The sequence below is a fragment of the Cnephaeus nilssonii genome, assembly GCF_951640355.1.
Source record: "Cnephaeus nilssonii genome assembly, chromosome: 1".
Classification (NCBI taxonomy): Eukaryota; Metazoa; Chordata; class Mammalia; order Chiroptera; family Vespertilionidae; genus Cnephaeus; species Cnephaeus nilssonii.
Genome location: NC_137072.1, coordinates 40,235,207 through 40,258,504, shown reverse-complemented (window position 1 = coordinate 40,258,504; position 23,298 = coordinate 40,235,207). Strand labels below are relative to the sequence as shown.

At 43.6% G+C, this 23,298-nt stretch overlaps 1 protein-coding gene across 4 annotated transcripts in view; it reads right to left on the bottom strand.

The window, feature by feature from the left end:
- The window catches only part of DIP2C (disco interacting protein 2 homolog C), a 396,044-nt gene that overhangs the window by 51,789 nt on the left and 320,957 nt on the right, over nt 1-23,298 (bottom strand). For all 4 annotated transcript variants that reach the window (XM_079759400.1, XM_079759402.1, XM_079759401.1 and 1 more), the window contains 8 exons: nt 23,074-23,188; nt 22,393-22,594; nt 16,705-16,814; nt 15,030-15,110; nt 12,374-12,497; nt 11,751-11,872; nt 10,776-10,887; nt 10,581-10,690 (listed from right to left, as the gene is read on the bottom strand). In XM_079759400.1, coding sequence (XP_079615526.1) covers nt 10,581-10,690; nt 10,776-10,887; nt 11,751-11,872; nt 12,374-12,497; nt 15,030-15,110; nt 16,705-16,814; nt 22,393-22,594; nt 23,074-23,188 — 976 coding nt within the window. The remainder of the gene's footprint in view (nt 1-10,580; nt 10,691-10,775; nt 10,888-11,750; nt 11,873-12,373; nt 12,498-15,029; nt 15,111-16,704; nt 16,815-22,392; nt 22,595-23,073; nt 23,189-23,298) is intronic.

The following is a 23,298-nucleotide window of genomic DNA, read 5'->3' as shown; positions in this document are numbered from 1 at the left end:
GACCTGCCAACATCACAAACCAAGAGCCCAAGGTGAAATGCTTCTTTAGAACCTCGTCTTAAGAAAAACTCCTAATTCTTATGAAGGTGTACTTGTACTTGGATGAAGAATTAGCCTTCTCAATGCCAAGAACAACGAACTCTAATGCTCTCCTCCCAAAGACACACTGAGAGTGGATTAATGAACATGGAGGAATCGGGGATGAGGTCACCTGTGCTTACTGTCAGGATGTATCTGTGACTGATCTCAGGCAGGACTGACTGAAGTTACAGTAAGTGTCCATGCCCTGGGCACACACCACTGAAAGTGATCAGCAAAGTGTGGGAGAGCACACTCCGTGGAAGGAAGAGCACCACGAGTGCTAACCTATCCTGTGCAGAGGCCAGGGGTGATTCATCTAAAGGAAATTGTAGGTGCTGTATGGGAGTCCTCCATCTGACTGCCTTGATGACACTGAGCAAGTGTGTATCTAGGATCTATTAGGACCCTGCAGAGTTTCAAGTACACTTTCAAACAGGCAGTAATAAAAACTTAAGTTGAACATATAAACAAATACTCATGGGTTTTGTACTCAGTCAGGCATTCCATAGTGCCCATTATGGGGAAAAGAGTTTACTGGATAAGCATCTCTCTCTCTCTCTCTCTCTCTTTTTAAGCTTGTCTCTCTAAACTTTTGATATCTAATTACTCAAAGACATTCTTGTACAAAACCTGAAATTGAGTCAAAATTTCTTCCTGAAAAAATGGTGACCTGAGCAACCAGAGGTAGAAAGGCTTTCTTTCTGGAGGAGACTATAAGCCAGATGATTTCAACTCTATTCATGCCCCTCAGTATTTAAAGCATATGGGTTTTTCATTAAATGATATCACAAATATATTTCAATTCAAGTACTCATCAAACACATTTAGCAGTCAAAAGTTAAAAAAAGATTTTATAAATTTAAGAAAAAGTTTAGTTATTCATTTCTCTCTGAGATTTCTAGGGTCTATACTTATATGAAGTGGAATAACCATCTATATATATAAAAGCCTAAGCACTCCTTACAACCAGTCAACCAAACGACAGGTCTACTCGTCACTATGATGCGCACTGACCACCAGGGGGCAGACGCTCAACGCAGGGGCAGGCTGGCCAACCTCCCACTGTCCCTCCCCCAAGCCAGCCAGCCCTGATTGGCCCCGATTGCTGGCCAGGCTGAGGGACCCCACCTGTGCACGAATTCGTGCACCAGGCCTCTAGTGAAGTAATAATGTGTAGATCCTTTTATCTGTTTCAAGCAGAAATAGCTTCATTGAATAAAGATTTAATATTATAGCTTCCATTTCTGTAGATCATGAAAATGTACAATCAAAAATGTGTTTCTCTTTTGGCTATGACAGTAGAAGGCTAATTTCAGTACTGCCATAACTACTTTAAATGGTCTGAAAACGAATCTTTACTTTTAAAAGCTTCTGAGTAATTGTTTTATTTTATATTGTATATCACCTCAAATCCTACTAAAAAGCAGAGAAAAGGATTCTGGAAAGATGGAGCAGGAAGCAGCAGGAACTTATATTCCCACCTGGACAACAACTGCAGGGAAGAATATCATGTAACTAGTTTGGGACTCTGGGATTTATTAAAGGCTTACAACTTCTAGGGGAGACTTGGATGGTAATTGCAATCAATTTTGGAGAATTAAGATATTCCTAAGTTAAAAAAAGTTGAAGGACTTTATTACACTTAAATCTGAGTGAAGGAAATTCTCTCAAGAGATCTCTACAGGTTGAAATAGGACACTAGACATAACTCAAAATCATTTGAACAAATAAAGATGTTAGTAAACGTATCTAAAGGGCAATTATAAAAACTAGTATAATTTCAACAAGTTTGTGACTCCATTTTTTTTCCTACATGATTTAAGAGACTAATACACTAAAACCAAATAACTATTAGTTTAAAAACTATCATTATTGTAACTTCAGGTTTAAATTCCACAATTTTTCCCTACATAATTTAAGAGAGCAATGCATTTAAAACATTATAACCATATGTTTGGGGCCACACGATGTATAAAGATGTAAGTTTGTGACATTGACAACTGAAGAAGGTGAGGGTAAAGCTGTACAGGAACAATTTTGTATGTTACTGAAGTTAAGCTGCTATAAACTCAAAATGGGATGTTATAACTTTAGGATGTTAAATGGAAGTCCCATGGTAACCTCAAAAAAAAAATAGCTATAGAATATACACAAAAGGAAATGAGAAAGGAATTCAAATGTTTCACTAGGAAAAATCAACTAAACACAAAACAAGAAAGTAATGCGGGGAATGAGGAACAGAAAAGCTATTAAGACATATGGAAAATTGCAAGATGAAAGAAGTCTCTTCTTATCAGTAATTACTTTAAATATAAATGGATTAACTCTCTATCTAGACAGAAATTGGCAGAATGGATAAAAATTATGATCCAACCATATGATGCCTACAAGAAATTCATTATAGAGTAAAAGACACAAATAGTTAGAAAGTAAAAGGATGGATAAAGATATTTCATGCAAATAGTAACCAAAAGAGAACAGAGGTAGCTATATCAGAAAAATAGGCTTTAAATAAAAAAAGGTTACAAGAGCCGAAACCGGTTTGGCTCAGTGGATAGAGCGTTGGTCTGCGGACTGGGGGGTCCCAGGTTCGATTCCGGTCAAGGGCATGTACATTGGTTGCGGGCACATCCCTGGTGGGGGGTGTGCAGGAGGCAGCTGGTCGATGTATCTCTCTCATCAATGTTTCTAGCTCTCTATCCCTCTCCCTTTCTCTCTGTGAAAAATCAATAAAATATATTTAAAAAAAAAAAAAAGGTTACAAGAGACAAAAAAGGGCATTACATATTAATAAAAGGTTTAATACAGCAAGAAGATACAACAGCCGAAACCGGTTTGGCTCAGTGGATAGAGCGTCGGCCTGCGGACTCAAGGGTCCCAGGTTCAATTCCGGTCAAAGACATGTACCTTGGTTGCAGGCACATCCCCAGTAGGGGGTGTGCAGGAGGCAGCTGATCGATGTTTCTCTCTCATCGATGTGTCTAACTCTCTATCCCTCTCTCTTCCTCTCTGTAAAAACTCAATAAAATATATTTAAAAAAAAAAGAAGATATAACAATTATAAACATCTATATACCTGGTAAGAAACCATCAAAGTATATAAAACAAAAATAGACGGAACTGAAGGGAGAAATAGACAACTTTACAATAATAAGAGACTTCAATACACCACTATCAATAATGGACAGACCAACTAGACATAAGGTAAGTAAAGAAATAGAGGACTTAACACAATACCATAGTACAACACCAAAACATAAAGACGTGGAGGGTAAATAACATTTACCCTCCAAAATTATAAGGCATTGAAGAAAAAAATTGAAGATGATACAGATAAATGGAAGCATATACTGTATTCATGAATAGGGAGAATGAACATAATTACAATGCCCATACTACCTAAAACAATCTATATATTTAACACAATTCCTATCAAGGTACCAATGGCGTATTTTATAGAACAAATGTTCCAATAATTTACATGGAACCACAAAAGACCCAGAATAGTTATAATGATTTTGAGAAAGAACAGAGGTAGAGGAATTACACTACCTGATATCAAGCTATACTACAAGGCCATAGTAATCAAAACAGCATGATACTGACATAAAACCAGAATATAGATAAATGGAGAACAGAATGGAGAGCCCAGAAGTAAACCCAGGCCTTTATAGTGAACTAGAGGCCCAGTGCATGAAAATTCATGCACTGGAGGGGGAGTCCCTCAGCCCAGCCTGCCCTCTCTCACAGTCCGGGAGCCCTCAGGGATGGGAGGCGAGCTGGTGATCACGGGAAGGCGACACCCTGTCACACCTCTGCTGCTGCCACTGCAGGCAGCGCAAGCTTTGGGCGGCCCTGGGCAGCTGAGCAGCCGCCATCGGAGGCTTGCCTGCACCTTGGGCTGTCCCTGGGCAGCTGGGGGGCTGAGGGGAATAGGGGACTCCAGAGGCAGGCATGCAGAGTGGCCAGACCCGCCTGGGGGCAGGCCTGGCCTTGCTGCGTGCCTGCCGCCCTGGTGGGGCAGAGTGGACTGGGTGTCTCCATCTTGTGGCTGTGGACACTGCCATATTTGAGGACGTGACAGTCAATTAGCATATTCCCTCCTTATTGGCTGTGGGCGCCGCCATCTTTGAGGGTGGGACAGTCAATTAGCATATTCTCCCCTTATTGGCTGTGGGCGCCACCATCTTTGCGGTGGTGTGTGGGTCAATTAGCATATTCCCTCTTTATTAGAAAGGATTAATATTTCATGAAGGAGGCAAAAACATACAATAGCCTAAAGATAGTCTATTCAATATACAGGGTTAGTCATATCAGACAGACACATGCAAAAAAATAAAACTAGACCACTTTCTTGCACCATACACAAGAACAAACTCAAAATGGATTAAAGACTTAAATGTTAGACTTGAAACCAATAAAACATGGGCAGTAAAATCTCAGAGACTTCTCATAGCAATATTTTTTTCTGATACATCTCCTCGGGCAAGGGAAACAAACAAACAAAATAAACAAATGGGACCACATCAAACTAAAAAGCTTTAGCACAGCAAAGGAAACCATCAACAAAATGAAAAGACAACCCACAAAATGGCAGAACATATTTGCCGGTACATCTGATAAGGGACTAATATCCAAAATTTATAAACTGATAAAAAAAACACCAAAATACCAAACAATCCAATTTAAAAATGGGCACAGGGCCTGAATAGACACTTTTCCAAAGATGACATACAGATAGCCAATAGACATACGAAAAGATGCTCAAAGTCACTAATCATCAGAGAAATGTAAATTAAAACCACAATGAGAAATGAGGTTATCACCTTACACCTGTCAGAATGGCTATCATCAATAAATTAACAAACAAGTGTTGGCAAGGATGTGGATAAGAGGGAACCCTCATGCACTGTTGGTGGGAATGCAGGTTGGTGCAACCACTGTGGAAAGCAGTATGAAGTCACCTGAAAAAATTAAAAATGGAACTACCTTATGACTCCACAATTCCACTTCTGGGAATATATTCAAAGAAATCCAAAACACTAATTCGAAAGAATATATGTACCTCTATGTTCATTGCAGTGTTATTTACAATAGTCAAGATTTGGAAGCAGGCAAGTGTCCATCAGTAGATGAGTAGATAAAAAAGTTGTGGTACATGTACAGAATGGAATACTACTCGGCCATAAAAAAGAAGAAAATCTTATCCCTTACAACAGCATGGATGGATGGACCTGGAGCGCATTATGCTAAGTGAAACAAGCTGGTCAGAGAAAGACAAGTACCATATGATTTCACTCGTATGGGGAATCTAATGAACAAAATGAACTATCAAGTAAAATACAAACAGACCCATAGATAGCAAGCAGGCTGACAGCTGTTGGGGGGTAGGGAGTTGTGGGGTGTGAAAGGTGAGGGGAAAAAAACTCATGGATACAGACAATAGGGACTGTCAGAGAGAGGTGAGGTGGGGGGAGGTGGAGGAGGGTATAGGGGCTATAAATGGTACTTGACTGGGGGTGGTGAACACACAATATAGTGTACAGATGATGTGTTGTGGAATTGTACACCTGAAACCTGTATAATTTTGTTAACCAGTGTCACCATAATATTTTTTTTTTAAAAAGGAAAAAACTTACACAGAAAACCCCAATCAACCACAACAGAATACATATTCTTCTCCAGAGTCTTTGGGTTATTTTCTAGGATAAACCATATGTTAAGCCACAAAGTAAGCCTCAATCAATAGCTTTAAAAAATAGATACACAAAGTATCTTCTCTATTCACAACAGGATAAAGTTAGGAATTGGTAACAGGAGGAAAACTGCCCACAAATTTGTGGAATTCAAACAATGCACTCAGAAAACAACCAATGGATCTAAGAAGAAATCACAAGGAAAATCAGGAAATAATTAAACACAAGTAAAAATAAAAACACAATACTAAAACTTATGGGACACTGGAAAAGCAGTGTTAAGACAGAAATTTATAGCTATACACTGTTATATTAAAAAAAAAACAAGGAAGACCTCACATCAACAACCTAACTTTACAACTTTAGGAATAAGGAAAAGAAGAACCCAAAGCTAGCAGAGCGAAGAAATAATAAAGATTAGAGCAGGATAAACAAATAAAGAATAAAAAAATAGCAGAGCTAATCAATAAAACTAAAAGTTAGTTCTTTGAAAAACTCAACAAAATTGACAAATGTCTAGCTAGATGGGCTAAGAAAAAGAAGATTCACATTGCTAAAATCGGGTATGAAATTTGAGACATTTACTACTGATTCTACAGAAATAAAAAGAATTATGAGAGAGTACTATAGATAATCATACACCAACAAACTGTACAACCTACATGAAATAAAGAAATTCCATTTCATGAAATTTGAAACACAAACTATCAAGAAGGAATACAAACCCAGCTAGTGTGGCTCAGTTGGTTAAGCATTGTCCCCTGCACCAGGAGGTTGCAGGTTTGATTCCTGGTCAGGGCACATGCTCAGTTTGCAGGCTCGATCCCCAATAGGGAGCATGCAGGAGGCAGCCAATCAATGTTTCTATTTCTCTCTCCCTCTCCTTTCTTCTCTCTGAAACAACAAAACATTTTTTTTTAAAAAAAAAGAAGGAACACCAAACTTACCAAGACTAAATCACGAGTAATGCAAAATCTGAATGAACCTCTAACTTGTAAAAAGATCAAATCAGAAAAAAAAAATTCCAACAAAGAAATGCCCTGTACCTGATGGCTTCACTTGTGATCCAATGAAGTAAAGAAAAACTAATACCAATTTTCCCAAACTTTTCCAAAAATACTGAAGAGAAGGGAACATTTCCTAACTCATTCTATGAGGTTAACATTACTCTGGTACCAAAACCAGACAAAGACACTTCTAGAAAACTATAGATCAAAATGCCTTATGAACACTGGGATAAAATCCTCAACATATAATTGAGCATAGTAGCAAATCGAATTCAGAAGCACAATAAAAAGCTTATACATTATAACCAAGTGGGCTTTATTCCTAGAATGCAAGGATGGCTCAACATATGACAGTCAATGAATGTAATACTTCATATTAAGAGTATGACGGGGAAAAAAAACCATGATCATCTCAATTGATGCAGGAAAGTATCTGAAGAAATTTAACATCCTTTCATGATAAAAACACTCAATAGACTAAGAATAGAAGGAAAGTACCTCAATAAAATAAACGCAATATATGAAAACCCACAGCAAATATCATACTCAACTGTGAAAGACTGAACTTTTCCTCTAAGATGAGAAACAAGACAAGGATGACCACCTTTACCCTTTCCATTCAACATACTACTGGAAGTTTTAGCCAAAGCAATTAGGTAAGAAAAAAATAAATAAAAGGCATCCAAATTGGAAAGGAAGAAATAAAAATACCTCTGTTCATAGATGATATGATCTTATATGTAAAAAGCCCTAAAGATGTCACAAAATAATTGTCACAAATAATAAATGAATTCAGCAAATTACCAGGAAAAAAGTCAACATGCAAAAGTCAGTTGCATTTCTATACACTAAATGAAAAATCTGAAAAGTTAATTGAAACAGTTCTCATTACAATAGCATAAAGAATAAAATACTTAGGAATTAACTTAATCAATGAGGTGAAAGACTTATACAATGCACACTATAGCCCATTCCTGAAACAAATTAAAGAAGACATAAATAAATGGAAACATATCCTAGTCACAGATACTACCCAGTATTTCCTCAAAACAATACCGATTCAATGCAATTTCTATAAAAAATTCTCAAATTATATTCTTTGCAGAAATAAAAAAAAAAGCTCATTGTAAAATTTATATAGAATCTCAGTAAAACTTGAATAGCCAAAACAATCTTGAAAAAGAACAAAGCTGGATGTTCCATACTTCCTGATTTCAAAACTTACTACAAAGCTACAATAATCAAAACAGTGTGGTACTGGCATAAAGACAGACACATAAAGCAATGGAATAAAATAGCCCCCAAACAGACCCTTTTATATATGGTCAAACAATTTCCACAAGTGTACCAAGACCACTCATTGAGTAAAGGACAGTTTCTTTAACAGATGGTTCTAGGACAACTGGATATCCACATGTAAAAGAATAAAACTGGATTCTTACCTATCACTGGATACAAAATTAACACAAAATGCATCAAAGACATAAATGTAAGACCTAAAACAATAAAATTCTTAGACAAAAGAATGGGACAAAATCTTTCTGACATTGGATTTGGCAATGTTTTCTTTGATATTACACCAAAGACACAAGCACCACCACCAACAAAAAAATAGACAACGTTGAACTCGATAAAAACTTAAAATTCTGTGCATCAAAAGACACTGTCTACAGAGTGAAAAAAAAAGTCAACCCAAAGAACAGGAGAAAATATTTTAAAATCTCATATCTGATAAGGGATTAATATCCAAAATATCTAGAGAACTTCTAAAACTCAACTACAAAACAACTTATTTAAATGGGCAAAGGACTTGACTAGACATCTCTGCAAAGAAGATACACAAATGGCCAATAACTGCATAAAAAGATGCTGTCACTAATCATTAGGAAAATACAAATCAAAAATATAATCAGATATAACCTCACCCATTAACCTTTTGCACTCGAATGTCGAGTGTGACTCGACACGGTTAGCATCGGTAGCAGCTCTTTTTATACTCTTTGAATGTATCAATAATTTGAAATATAAAAAAATCCAAATAAATAAGTTTGTATGAAAAGAAACTCCAGTTTTTTATTCTACTGCCACGCTTTGTAAAATCTGGGGTATTTAAAAAATTAAATCCCGAGTAGAATAAAGGAATCGAGAAAAAAGCAAGCGAGTGCAAAGGGTTAAGATGCTCACTTTTAAAATAAACAAGTGTTTGTGAGGATGCTGAGAATTTGGAACCTTTGTGCACTGCTGGTGAGAAGGTAAAAATGGTACAGACACTGTGGAAAACAGCATGGTCGTTCCTCAAACAATTACAAATGGAATTATCATATGATCCAGCAATTCTTACTTCTGGGTACATACCAAAAGAACTGAAAGTAGTGTCTCAAACAGATATATACACATTTATATCCACAGCAGCATTAGTTACAACAGCTAAAACACGCAAGCATGGCAACTGTCCACTGATGTATGAGTGAATAAGCAAAATGTGGTATAAACATGCAATGGAATAATATTCAGCCTTAAAGTGGAATTCTGACAGCCATGACTGGTATGGCTCAGGGGTTGGAGCGTTGTCTCATGCATCGAAGGGTCATGGGGTCAATTCCCAGTCAGGGCACATACACAGGTTGTGGGTTCGATCCCTGGTCGGGGCATGTACAAGAGGCAACCGATCAATGTTCCTTTCTCTCTCTCTCTCTCTCTCCCCCCTTCCTTTCTCTCTATAATCAATGAAAAAAACATATCCTTGGGTGAGGATTGAAAAAAAAAAAAAGGAATTCTGACACATGCTATTACAAGGATGAAGACAGTATGTTGAGTGAAATAAGTCAGACACATACTATATGCTTCCACTTATATGAGGTATCTATATCTATATATATAAAAGCCTAAGCAACTGTTACGACCGGACTACCGGCCAGTAGCTATGACGCACACTGACCACCAGGGGGCAGAAGCTCAACGCAGGAGCTGCCCCCTGGTGGTCAGTGTGCTCCCATAGCCAACTTCCTGCAGCTGGCCAACCTCCTGAGGTCCCTCCCCCCAGCCGGCTGGCCCTGATCGGGGCCAATCGCTGCCCAGGCCGAGGTACCCCACCAGTGCATGAATTCGTGCACCAGGCCTCTAGTGTAGAGTATAAAAATCACAGAGAGAGAAAGAAGAATGGTGGTTTCTGGGGTTTGAGAGAGGGCAGTGGGGAATCAGTGTTTAATGAGGAGAGAATTTCAGTTTTACAAGAAGAAAAGAGCTAGGGGGATGTGCAGGGGTGATGACAACACAGCTTTTGAATGTATTTAATACCACTGGACTGTGCACTTAAATTGCCTAAAATGGTAAACTTACGTTATGTGTATTTTACTACAATAAGAAAAACTGGAGTGTAAATTGTGCAAACTCAGCATTCAGACCCCAGAGGCAGCTAAGAGGGAAAGGCTTCCTGAGGCTACAGGGAATTTAACATCTCCTTGCTAAGGGCGTCCCTGAGCCTGGAGGGCCCTAATTCAGAGGGCACAACATAGGCAAAGGGGTCACAGCAGCTGCAGTGAGCAGCCGTCTGGCAAGCGATAACTGATCCCTTAAAAAGCAAGAAGCTCTTGTGCAGTTTTATAACAAATAATATTTGGATTTGAGAACCAGCAGGAAAGAAAAACCTTTGCAGTTTTTCAGTAGGGACTAGTCAGGCTGTGTTCACATTTTAAAAAAAGTTGGAACATTTGGAAAGAATCAGTCAGCTTAGGTTACTACTAAAGTGTCCACACATTTTATAGCTCACTGCACACTGGGCAGACCGCACCCTCACCTTCACTCCAGCTAGCATTCCAGTCGTGGACACACTGAAATCCAGGTAAGCCAGTGTGTCCGGGTTGGAGGGTTTGTAGATCTGGGCTGGCCGCTTCTTTGGCAAATCATCTGGAGAGCAAAGCGAAGCTATTAGCACATCTGACCTAATGGGAAAGCAGAGAAGGAACTGCACCTAGCTAGTTCGAGGACTGACCTGTGTCCAGTATGGGGGGCCACGCCCTGACATCGACGGCTGCAGCTGCCTCCCTGGACCGTAACAATTTACAGATCAGTTGTGTTGTCATTAAACAGGCCGAGCGACTCACCTGAGAGTCAGAGAACAGAACGGATGAAGGAAGATAAACCACAGGTGAAGCCTCACGGCACACGTGTCTGCTCTGTATGTTGAGGCTGTGTGGCTTTCAGAGCAGGTTGCACTGCCAGGGACACAGCTCCTTGTGAGGGGCTAGCATTGGCCAGCAGAGGTACAAGAGAGCCAGGAGTCTGACCACAAAGCGCCACGCAGAGCTCGCGGGCACTGAGGTCCCTGAAAATGTCTATAGCTGAGTGGGATCCAGTGTTAAGATCAGACTCAGAAAGGAGCTTCTAACCTCACTACTGACACCACTGGCTGTTCTACTGGAAATGCCACATATGTCCACAAAAACCCATATTTTCTAACAGGAGTAATGACCGTGAAAGTACTCCAACATAATGACAAAAAAGTATTTGTGGGGTCCCCAAACTAATGTCCCCTGTGGTTCCTCCTCCAAAGGGAAAAAAACTTTCCTAGTCCTCTTAAACTGCCCCCGACACAAAAAAGTTAAAATAAACCTATGCTTTCAAATAGGACATTTATAAACCATGACAAAAGAACGATAAAAAAAATGGGTGTTTTTCACCGGATCCGGTTTGCTGGGGCAGGGCCTGTAGGGACGCCCCCTCTGGGGAGCTGCTTTTTCTAGGTATCAGGCAAGGCTGTCCTCTAGCCCCTAATGCCATGCACAGTTGGGCTCTTGCTTCCAGCACTCGATGGTGGCTCCCTGAGGGCAGAGGCCACATGCTGCCCCATCACTTGGGTTGAAGACTCCCACAGCCAGCCCCTCCCCCGAAGGCCCAGCTCTGGTGTAGAGCCGGACACTCAGGTCCAGGGCAGGAGGAAGCGCCCAGATACTCCAGGCGGTGTTACCTCCACAATCATCTTCACGGTAGGCAGCGTCGTTGCTATGTTCTGTGGGTGTGGGGGGCGGACGGTAATTGGCACACAGCCTGCGTACAGGCAACCGTAAAATGCTGCGATAAGGTCTATTCCTACACAAGAAGAAAATAAGAAGTTTTTGCTTGAAACAAATCAAACCATTTAATGGCTGTCATCCCTATCAGCAGAAATACTAGCCTGGAAAAGTCGGAAGGTTAAGTGGACAACGAACACCTTAAACACATTCTTTCCTCTTCCCGGGGGTTATGTTAAGTGTCAGCACTAACTTCCACTTGGCCTGTTCTTTTAGGCACGAGATGCAAAGCAGCCCATAAGTCTAATTCCTGTAATTTCTCTAAGGAATTTCTCAACTTAACTACTATTGATTAAATAAATGCCGCAGATATCTAATAAACAAGTTTAGATATGGGAGTCTTTGTGAAATATCGCTACATTTATGCCCCTAAAAGCCCTACAGCATGCAGTGTAGCCCCCGCAAGTGGCAGGGACTAGACGAGTAAGCAATTCTCGGTGACAATACAGCAACTCCAGACCATCAAGCCCCGACAGGTGCCACAAGCTGTCTCATGCAGCTGCTGGTCCTGCCTTTTTACCTGGTGGGTAGACGAGAGCCACGTGGTCCCCATCTTGCAGGCGCCCTCTCTCCATCAGCATCACGGCTATCTTCTCCGCTCGCTTATGCAGCTGGACACATGTCAGCGAGTTTGCTATTGTACCCTGAGTGGGGAAGCTTTAGTGAGATACAACTTATATACCATACAACTCATTTATTTAAAATGTACAACTAAGTATTTGTTAGTACATTCACAGCTGTGCCACCACCACAGTCAGTTTTAGAATGTGTTCATCACCCCCTCAAGTCCCAGAACCAGCAGCAATCACTCTCCTCCCTTCCTACTAGCCAGGAAGTACAGCACCTAAGCAGCATCTGGATATACCTGTGCTCACAAGAAATATTTTAAAAAATAATTACTTGACCTAACATAGGTAAACCTTTAAAAAAAAATCAACCTAGTGATTCTGGGTCTTAAGTGTAACTGCCATGGGCAGTAAGATTAATAGACAACACATCTCAGTGTCAATGATGGCATATCTGCCACTATTTTAGTGTTTTACATTAAATTAAATAACACCTAAAAAATATTGAAGAAACAGCCAAATAGGATTTATAGTTTAAAATTTTAAAGAAGCTGCTACAAGTAAAAAGAAAAATTAAGAGATGGCTTATGGCCCTGACCGGTTTGGCTCAGTGGATAGAGCGTCGGCCTGCGGACTCAAGGGTCCCAGGTTCGATTCCAGTCAAGGGCATGTACCTTGGTTGTGGGCACATCTCCAGTGGGGAGTGTGCAGGAGGCAGCTGATCGATGTTTCTCTCTCATCGATGTTTCTGACTCTCTATCCCTCTCCCTTCCTCTCTGTAAAAAATCAATAAAATGTATTTTTTTAAAAAAGAGTTGGTTTATGTTTCCATTAAAAAAATAAAATAACAGCGCTGGCCAGTTTTGCTCAGTGGTTAGAGCGTCGGCCTGCAGACCAAAGGGTTGTGGGTTTGATTCTGGTCAGGGGCATATGCCTTGCTTGGTAGCAGGTTCGATCCCCAGTCCTGGTTGGGGCAGAGTGGGAGACAACCAATCAATGTGTCTCTCTCACATGGATGGTCTCTCTCTCCCCACCCTCCACTCTCTCTGAAGATCAATGGAAAAAATCTCCTCCTCCTTCAGTGAAGATTTAAAAAAAATGAATAAATTTTAAAAACTAACAGATGGTCTTTTGCATGTAAACAAGGTCCAAGAATGTGAATGTAAGTTTTCCGTGATTTGCAATGAACTTCGTCCTCACTTCCTACTATAAATCTTGTAAACAATTCTTACCCTGTCCAGGGCACTGCCGTGTAGGACAGAGATGCAGCCTACTGGAAGCCTCACTCAGGCAGGAACCAATGGTTCCCCATCTCAAATGAGCCGTGATCAAGGAGCAGAGTTCTCAGTTAACAAACTACAATGCCATGGCGGGTGAGGGGGGTGGGGTGGGGGGTGGTAAGGGAGGCAAGAGCTGGTGATGTGGTGGGCCATGGGTTGGAATGACAATGTTTTGGATATATTAAGCAAAATCCTTAAAATAAATTTCATCAGTTTCTTTTATCCTTTTTAAGTGTTACCTTTAGAAAATACAAAATTATACGCGTGGCTTGCATTATATTTCTATTGGACAGTGTTGAACTAGCAGGTTGATGTAAGTGGAAATTACACTGATAACAATGATAGCAATGATGTTCCTGACCTTTGGGCAGGTTGAGTGTCATGGTAAGTGTGCCTATGTGTTGGGGAGGGTGGGACGCAGATGCCTGAGCTGATGCCACCCTGTGAATGGTCAGGATGCAGCTGCGTCCACATCAGAGCCTCAGCAAACAGCGGGCTGCGTCTCAAGGAACTTGGTCTCAGGCCCACCCTTTCTCCACGCTCATGGCTTTGACCTCCAGCTCACCCATCTGACTTTCTGTTATTTCTAATAAAGCTCCTGTTAGGGTCCGAGGCATTCCCAGTGAACACATTTTCCCAAAAGACCCAGTGTCTAGCTTCAGCAAGTGATTAAACTTGGGGTCAGGGGATGAGAACACACGTCACAAAATTTAAAGTAAATTAAGGTAAACTTTAATTTTACTTTAACTTTTAAAGTAAAATTAAAACTTAATTAAAGTATTCTCATTATAAAATAGAAATGGGTTTCATTCCTAAGAATGAAAGTCTATAATTAAAACATAACTTACTTACAAGAAAGTAGCTCAGTAATAAGGATGTAAATACCCCACAGATCTGTAATTGTCCTTGGTTGCAGAAATCATTCATTACTCATTTTACTCATTTTGGGGAGAAATATTGCAAAAAATTGCTAGAATATATATATATATATACACACACACACACACACACACATACATATACACACACACACACACACACACATATATATATATAAATAGAGAGAGAGAGAGAGAGAGAGAGAGAGAGAGAGAGAGAGAGAGAGAGGCATAAACCCTTATATTTAAAAGCAATCCTTCTCCCTCCCAAAATAAATAAAAATAAATCAGAAAAACAAAACAAAAAAATCCTTCTTAATTGAAAAAGTCTCAGTCAAAACTGCAACAAATAACTAAAAGGAATTCACATAAGACTGAAGGGACAGGATGGGGTCAGCAAGACGAGAAAGAGCAGAGGGCACGGCCCCCAAGGAGCAGCGGCAGCAGCTCACCCTGCAGTTGAGCAGCGTGTACAGGACGTGGTCGGGCGTGGTCTGGGCCCTCCACTGCAGGACCTCTGACAGGAACAGGAACTGGAACAAAGCACAGACGTTAGGACTGGTCCCCTGGACTGGGGGTTCATCTCAACATTTAAATGGGTCTAGTCTGAGTGCTTTTGGGGTGTGTCTCCACAGAGGAATGAGGAAGCCCTGACAGATATGGTGGACAAAACACGCAGGTGCTCAGTGCTCTGCCGTGACTGGGTTCAGACATGGAGATGTTTTCTGACACCCGCCTAAGGCGGGAGAACTGCACCCTCGTCCCCACAGATGGAGCAGCTGACACAGACACCTCTCCCGGGGTGTTCTGAAGATGCCACGTGGTTTCTGGGTTGCAGGGTGGTCAGCTCTGTCTTGTGGTATCATGGGGTCTCTTAGATGTGTTGTTTAGAATGGCCACGTCTATGTCATCCAAAAGCACCACAAACCCCAGAGCACGCGCATCGTGCTGACTCAGATCTCAGGTCAGGGTCCAGGAAGCACCAGGCCTGCACTCAGTCCACGTCACTAACAGGTGTGCCGGAAGGAGAAACACGACGGCCACTGCTTTCAATATCACTCTATACGTTACCAAAGTCCCAGTATTTCAAGTGGTTGATTTTGTCAGATTTCCTGGTAGCTATACAGAGTGGGACCACCTTTGAGTGACTCTTAAGAGTTATCAAGGCTGCCCTGGCCAGGTGGCTAGGTTGGTTGGAGTGTCATCCTGTACACCAAAAAGGTTGCTGTTGCGTACGGGAAGGCAACCAATCAATGTTCCTCTCTCTCTCTCTCTCTCTCTCTCTCTCTCTCATCAATTAGCACATTCTTGGGTGAGCATTAAAAAAGAAAGCTCTCCAGGCTGAAGAGTCATAATGGGACTTGAAGGTGTCAGTGGTGGAGTGGGCCGAAGGCTCCTGCTCCATTCTTAAGGCTGCTCTAAGGAGGTCTGGCTCCCAAATCTGGGTTTGAACTGATGTTTTCTTGCATTTGTACAATCAAAGGGCTAAAGCTTTGCTATAAGGTCACTGTGAGGCAGTTTAGTGCCCAGTCAGAGCTGGTGGGAAACTAGGAACAAGTGCTCAGGGCTCTAGGACCAAACAGGGCTACCCAGGCCCTGGCCCCGGGCCCGCCAGTCCTGGGACTGTCATCCACCCTTCTGTGCCACTGGGCATGTTCTACAACACTGCTTCCCCTAAGAAATACATTTCCTTCTCTTTTTTTGTTTGTTAATCCTCACCCAAGGATATTTTTCTCACTGTTTTGTTTAGAGAGAGTGGATGGGAGGGGTGGAAGGGGAAGAGAGAGAGAGGGGAACATTGACATGAGAGAGCAATCAATTGGTTGCTTCCCGAATGGGTTCTGATCAGGGCAAGGGATAGAACCTGCAACCCTGGTATGTGCCCTTAACGGGGAATTGAACCTGCGACCTTTTGGTGCTTGGACCAACACTCTACTGAGTCACACTGGCCAGGGCATAAGCACATTTTCTTATGAAATTATATGGGTGTTTCTTGCAAAATCGAGGTGAAGAGGAAGCGGAGGCGGGTAGGAAGCGGAGGCGGGTAGGAAGCGGAGCCAGTGCTCCTGTAATTCAGCATCAGGGTGACGGGCGGGGACCAAGCGAAGGCAGCCCCTCTGCTCTCACCTTCCGGGCCTGGTCATTGTCCTCTATCTGACCCAGGTCTCTTCCGCTGGCCTGCGCAATCCTCTTCCCAGAGACCAGGTTCCCCACCATCACGGAGGCAGGGCCGATTTCTGGAAAGAAACATGCGTGAGGAAAACACATGTGAAATTCCCCCAAACATGACTGCCAACCTTGGTAAAGAGCTTACTCCGGGGAAATCCTTTCAAAGACGTGGCTTTGAAAAACAACTTTATTATAGTAGGGTTTCAGAGAGGTCATGACGATGATGATGATGGCAAGTCTAACCTCGATGAAGGGTCGACAGAAATACCGTGATCACAGATCCCCCAGTGCCGCCCAGCCCACGGCCTTTACTTTCCAGTTAGGGGGATGCTTCTGTGTCAAGTCTCCTCACAAGACAAATACGGAATTTGAAGCATGGCATATTTCACTGCTGAAGAGTGGGACTCCTGGCTTGTGAGTCTGGTTCCAGGTGCGATGACACACTGAGAGCTGACTGAACAAACCTTGTTTTTAATAAATGCCTCTTGGGATAGACTTGGGGTGTAATCCTGTTGAAGGGTGTGACAGTCGCTTGTCCATGTATTTCATCAACGGAAAGGGTTAAGTTCTGTGAGGCCCACAGACACGTGGAGTAAACCAAAGGCTCCCGCGCAGTCCCAGTTCCCTTCACGCCCGTTACCAACGCCATCACCAGGCTCTTTTCATGGTTTATGACACATTTCAGAAAAGAAATGCAGAAACAATCTATTCTGGCAGCTTTCCTTTTATTTCTTAATGAAAAAAAAAAAGGTTTCTTAAAGAGCTGGAGTACCGCTTTCACATTTTCTGACTTCAAGAAACCCTCGATAACCTCCGTCTTCTGAAAATGCTACTGTTCGTGGTTTCTTTTCATTAAACAAGTGCATATAAATCAAGACACATACACTTACTAGAAAAAGGTTAAGCGTTCCAGGAGAACATGCCAGTGTGAGTGAGATTGTACCAGTATGTGCCTGTGTGTGAGCAAGTGTGACAGTGCATGAGTGTGAGCATGCAAGTGTGTGAGAGAGTGTGAGGAAGGAGGAAGAAGGAGAGGGAAGTGAGAAAGAAAAGGTGAGAGATATTTATCAAAAGAAGTTTGGTAAAGGAGTTTAAAGTAACAAAGATGGCATTAGCGTTTAATCCTTGGTTTGATAAAATTCAGGTTGAAGGCCACTACTGAGTCCTAATCTTGCTAAACTTTTGATGAAGGCCAAACTACAGGCTTAGAAATCTGGGTAATGTTGCAGCATTTATTGCACATGAACAGCTGTTAGTCTGAAGCTAAGACACAAGCTTTAAGATTTTGGCTGAGGGGTGTGACCAAACTGAACATGGTCTATAACATGCACCGTTTCCATGGCAACCACTCCAGCAGTCATCCTGGCGTTCACTGGAGTGATGAGGAATGCAGGGGGTGAATACCTACTATCCTGTAGATCAGTGGTCGCCAACCGGTGGTCCGTGAGGTCCGAAAGGTTGGCGACCGCTGCTTTAGATGACTGACCAAGTGGAACACTCTAACCACTGAACAACACTCTGCAGATGCGTGGCTGTCCGGAATTTGGTCTGTCACGAAACAGTCACCTTTCCACAGCTGTGTGGGAGATGTCAGGACGTTACAAGACAGGACTGAACTGTGGGAAAAAGCCTATGACACAGATTTCTGCAATTTGTAAGAGCCTTGGTGCTGGTTCCCATGTAATCATAGAGCATGACTTACATACTCAGCTAAATCATGTTTGCATTTTTATGTGTGGTAGTTTGGGACCAACTACATTCATTTTCTTAGCTCTTAATGAAATACTACTCATCCGTAAAAAAGGAAGGAAATCTTACCCTTTGCGACAGTGTGGATGGACTTGGAGAGTATTATGCTAAGTGAAATAAACTAGTCAGAGAAAGACAAGTACCAATGATGTCACTTATAGGTGGAATCTAACAAACAAAATAAACTAACAAACAAAATAGAAAGAGATGCATAGAAACAGAGAACAGACAGCTGTCAGAGGGAAGGGGGTTGGGAGGCTGGTGAAAAAGGTAAAGGGATTAAGCAAAACAAAACACACAAACACCTCATAGACACAGACAACAGTATGACGATTCCCAGAGGGAAGGCGGGGGGGAGAGGTAGGAGAAGGTAAAGGGGGGTAAATGGCGATGGAAGGAGACCTGACGCTGGGTGGTGAGCACACAATACAGTACCCAGATGATGCATTACAGAAATGTACCCCAATATGTTCAATAAGGAAACTATGAAGAAGAACGTCAGGCAGTGTGGTGCGTGTTGGAAGGACGGCACTGCTGTGTGGCTGGACAGAGACAAGTGCCTCGTCCACAGCCTTGCTGTTCTAAAGCTGTCACCGGTCCCCCAGCTTTAGAACCTGCGGCAAAGTGCCCAGCGTTCTTCCTGGCTGTGGAGACTGGGCAGGACAGTTCTCCTAAGAAGCCAACTTGGAAACTGGCCTAAACCGAAGGCTTCTCCATGATTTTTGAAGAATCCAAACTATGGTCGGAAAAGCACTGTTCTGCGGGGGTAGCACGATTCCAAGGTGCCTATTTAGGGCTTCTCTGTCTCCGAGTCCAGTCTCACCTCGCTGAGAATTTACTTCTCTGGCTGCAAAGCTTGGACTTGACGCGTCTCATTCCCCACAGACTTACGAGTTTCTATGTTCCTAATGTTGAGGGGAGGCAGGTAGCTCTCCTGCTGCTTTTATTTGCAAAATTCATCCTTTACGGAGAATGGAGGCTCTCTCCCTTGTTGACTGGAGGGGGTGTGTGTAAAACACTCCTACATCCTTACCTCACCCCTCAGAATGCAAACATGTAAGATTGAGATGAACCCAAACTTGCTCTCTTCCCAGGCTCCCACTTACAGATTTACAAATCTACAAGCCAGCAACTCCAGCTCCGTGCTGTTGAAATCCTGCCTGGCCGGTTTGTGCAGGGACAGGGCAGGTGCATGCGAGGATAGCGTTTCTCTCCCTGGCCATTCCTCCGGTCTCCTCCAGCTGTCCTGATAAAATACATCCAGGGAACTTTAGAGCTGGATGCTGCTTTTATCATTTTGTTGCTAGTCTAACTGATGGGCTAAAGGTCTTTTAACAGTTTTGTACTCAATGAAGATACTGTTGTAGCAATAGTGTTGTTAGCTGAGTAAATACAAATTCATCCAGTTAAAGGACAATTACGTTGTATACAAATGATTTACATCTTAGGGTCTCTGTTTCAAGCATCTAACAAAACCCTCACCCATAAAGGGCCTCACTATATGTGCACTTTGGCTGCTGAGTACTCGTTTGGTCATAAATGTTTATTCCAAGGGCGCCGTGGAAATCAGAGTCCATTTCCCTCCCTGAATTCATGGAAACGGAGGCCTCAGGGAAATGTCACCTGTCTAAGGGACACCACAGATCATCAACTGAGCAAGGAATGGCGACTGGCACCTCACAGCTGCCGTTTAGTGTTTGCTAAAAAACTGCTTTTTTAAAGAGACAGACTTACCTATCCTCTCAATATTTAACAAGAACAGGTGGGATACCAAATATCAATACAAAATTCTTTCCCTACATTTATCAGTGCCCATAAGCTCTATTTACCATGCTGTAGTGTTAGAGCAGACCCAAATCTCCTGGTCACCTTTACCGCCCCCCCCACCGCCCCTTCACGAGGAAAAGGCGGCCTTCCCGCTTGGCCACGTTTCTCCTTTCGGGTTTCTTGACATCTGGCAGGTGAGCTGCAGCCTGTACTTCTGGAATCACATGCACTTGCAAGTGACCCCGTCCACAGACATCTGTCCTGAATTCTCCTGTCACACGGCTGACCTGGGGGCTCCACCACCTCCTCCACACTAGCATGCTGGGGACACCAGGTCGAGGGTGTCTGATGATGAGTAAAGGTGAGCAGGACAGAGCCGTGCCAGTCACCTTGGAGTGCGTAAGGACCCTGGAGAGCCCAACACCCTCAACACCCAAACAACCAGCCCAGACAGAGCGTACCCAGGGCAGGCCATGCCTGAGACAACAGGAGACAAAGAGGAGCAGTGCTCACCCCACGTGAAGCCAGAGCACCCACAGAATTTAAAGTAGAAAGACTTCAGTCAGCGCAACTCTACGCTTGGTTGCAGCAATCACATACACCAGGGACTGAGAGGAGAAATGAAGGTGAGGGGGAAAAATAGGGAGGAATATCAGTTAAGGAAATCTAGAATATGAGAAAATAATTAACAAGACAGAAGTAGGACAAAAACAAGAGAGTAGTGATGCCTGAAAACTGACTTTTTAGGCTGTGTAAGAGAATTCCCTTACCCTAGGAGAGACCAAAATCCCAAAGGGGGAAGCTGCATTCTGACCACTCCACAAATATCTGCTGCAGGGACCCCGGGGAGGTCACAGACCTGGACTCAAGTCCTGACCCCTCTCCTCATGGGAAGACCTCTCTCCTCACATTAACCGAGGGACCACCTGCCCCATCAAACTCATCCAATCTTACTCTTGGGGCATGAACCTTGAGTCTAGATCAGGGGTCCTCAAACTTTTTAAACAGGGGGCCAGTTCACTGTCCCTCGGACCGTTGGAGGGCCGGACTATAGTTTAAAAAAAACTATGAACAAATTCCTATGCACACTACACATATCTTATTTTGAAGTAAAAAAACAAACAAACAAACAAAAAAACGGCAAAAACACCCGCATGTGGCCCGCGGGCCGTAGTTTGAGGACGCCTGGTCTAGATGGTCCCTGCAGCTAACATGGGCGTGCGACTTGCGATGACCCAACGGGCTTGTGGCTGCCTTGCCGTAAAGTCTGCCCCGATTGCCACTCCACAGGTGGGCAAACGGCCATCAGGTCAAGGTCTGTCTCCACCGCACTCTAGTCCCACAGCCGTGGGTGAGGCATTTTCCTCATTTGTGAAAGGAGAGGAGAGCGCCCCTCCTAGTGCTCCCCGAGATGAAGGAGTTAGTATGTGAAACAGGCTACACACTCCATCACCCCAACATCCTCTGACATCTGTCTGCACGTCCCAGCCAGAGGCCGGGACTTCTGACTACACTGGTGGATCTGCTTCCTCACGAGACACCATCCTGAGATAAATTCCCTTTCACTGGTACCTGTGCGACCCTGAAGAGCATGATCCATTCCACTGCCAGGAGGATCAAGTCAGATGACAAATAACTATGTGTCCCCTACACCGCGAAGCACTAGGCAAACGCTCACTCTCATGACAACGTCACAAACCGGTTTGCAGAATTCTTCACAGAATTCCAAATGCTGTCCCACATGTTAGCTGCTCTGATCCCTAAACGAACCCATGAAACACGCAAGGAAGCGTTATTCTCATTTGTGTGCGAGGAAACCGTGACTAGAAATTCTGTGCGTCCCCGAGGCCACCACAGATGGAGGTCTGATGCCCCAGGAAGGAGGCCCAGGACACGGGCACCCCTCACTCCAGATGTCCTGCACCCCTGGCCCGCCCTGAGGGGATCTGCAGCCCAGCAGAGCCCTGTACTCCACCACCCGCCTGCAGAAGACGCTGGTGGAGAACAAGCCCACTCCTCCAGGGCCGAGAATCGCCTCCGTCCACGAGGCCCAGTGGGCGTGGCACCACCACCATGGCTGCAGAGGCCCACCTGAGACTCCACACGAGCCCTCCCAGCCCCTGGGCATACCTGGCTGCTTTTGTCGAGGTTTAGGCAGGTTTGTGACACAAGTGTGGGGGCACATCAGGACATTGCAGGGGTGAAGCGAGCCCTCCAGGAAAAGCTGCTTTGTTTCTGACAAATGGATCCCACCGAGCGGGGTTTTGGGGAGGGTGTTTGCAGGAACCAAGGCCAAGCAATAAACCCCGACTTGATGGATGCTGTCGATCGCCTGGAAGTCACAAGAGGAGACCGTGTTCGAACAGGTACTGTGAAGAGACATCAGGCACCCGTGCAGACTGTGCAAAACACTGTCCACAGCCCAGGAAGCACGTGCAGCGCCGTGGTGCGGCCCGTGGGAGGCGCCGAGGTCAGAGAGGGGCTGCTGGGCCTAACCTTGCCGAGCTGCATCATTACGGAGGGACTGTGGGATACCACACACCCTGAGAAAGGACGTCTGGAGAAAAAAATATACTCCCAAAATATACACTCTCCACCTCCCCACATGAATAGCAGGAGCCAGTTTTGCAAACCCTGATTACTAATCTTGGTCTAACAGCTACTCTCCCACAAATGTGTCAGGGTTGTTGCAATTTCTGACCAAATGGAGTGACAGTCAGGGACAGAAGCACAGTCGATGAGGGCTGGCCATATCCTAACAAATTCTACAAAAGCTGCCCCGAGCCTGGGAGAGGGCAGGAGAAGGGCTACCTGGAGCACGCGGCTCATCCACTGGAAGCTGTCCTCCTCCGTGGAGTCGGGCCGCTGCTCGGCCACGATCACTATCCTCTCGTCATGCAGCACGGTCACCGAGAACACAGCTATTCTGCAGGGACAGAGGGGAGGCACAGTGAGCACAGGCTGGAGATGCCTGCAGGAGGACCATTCTGCAATTGGGAGCTTGACAGCCACTGACTAGAGGCCGAGGGGGTCCTA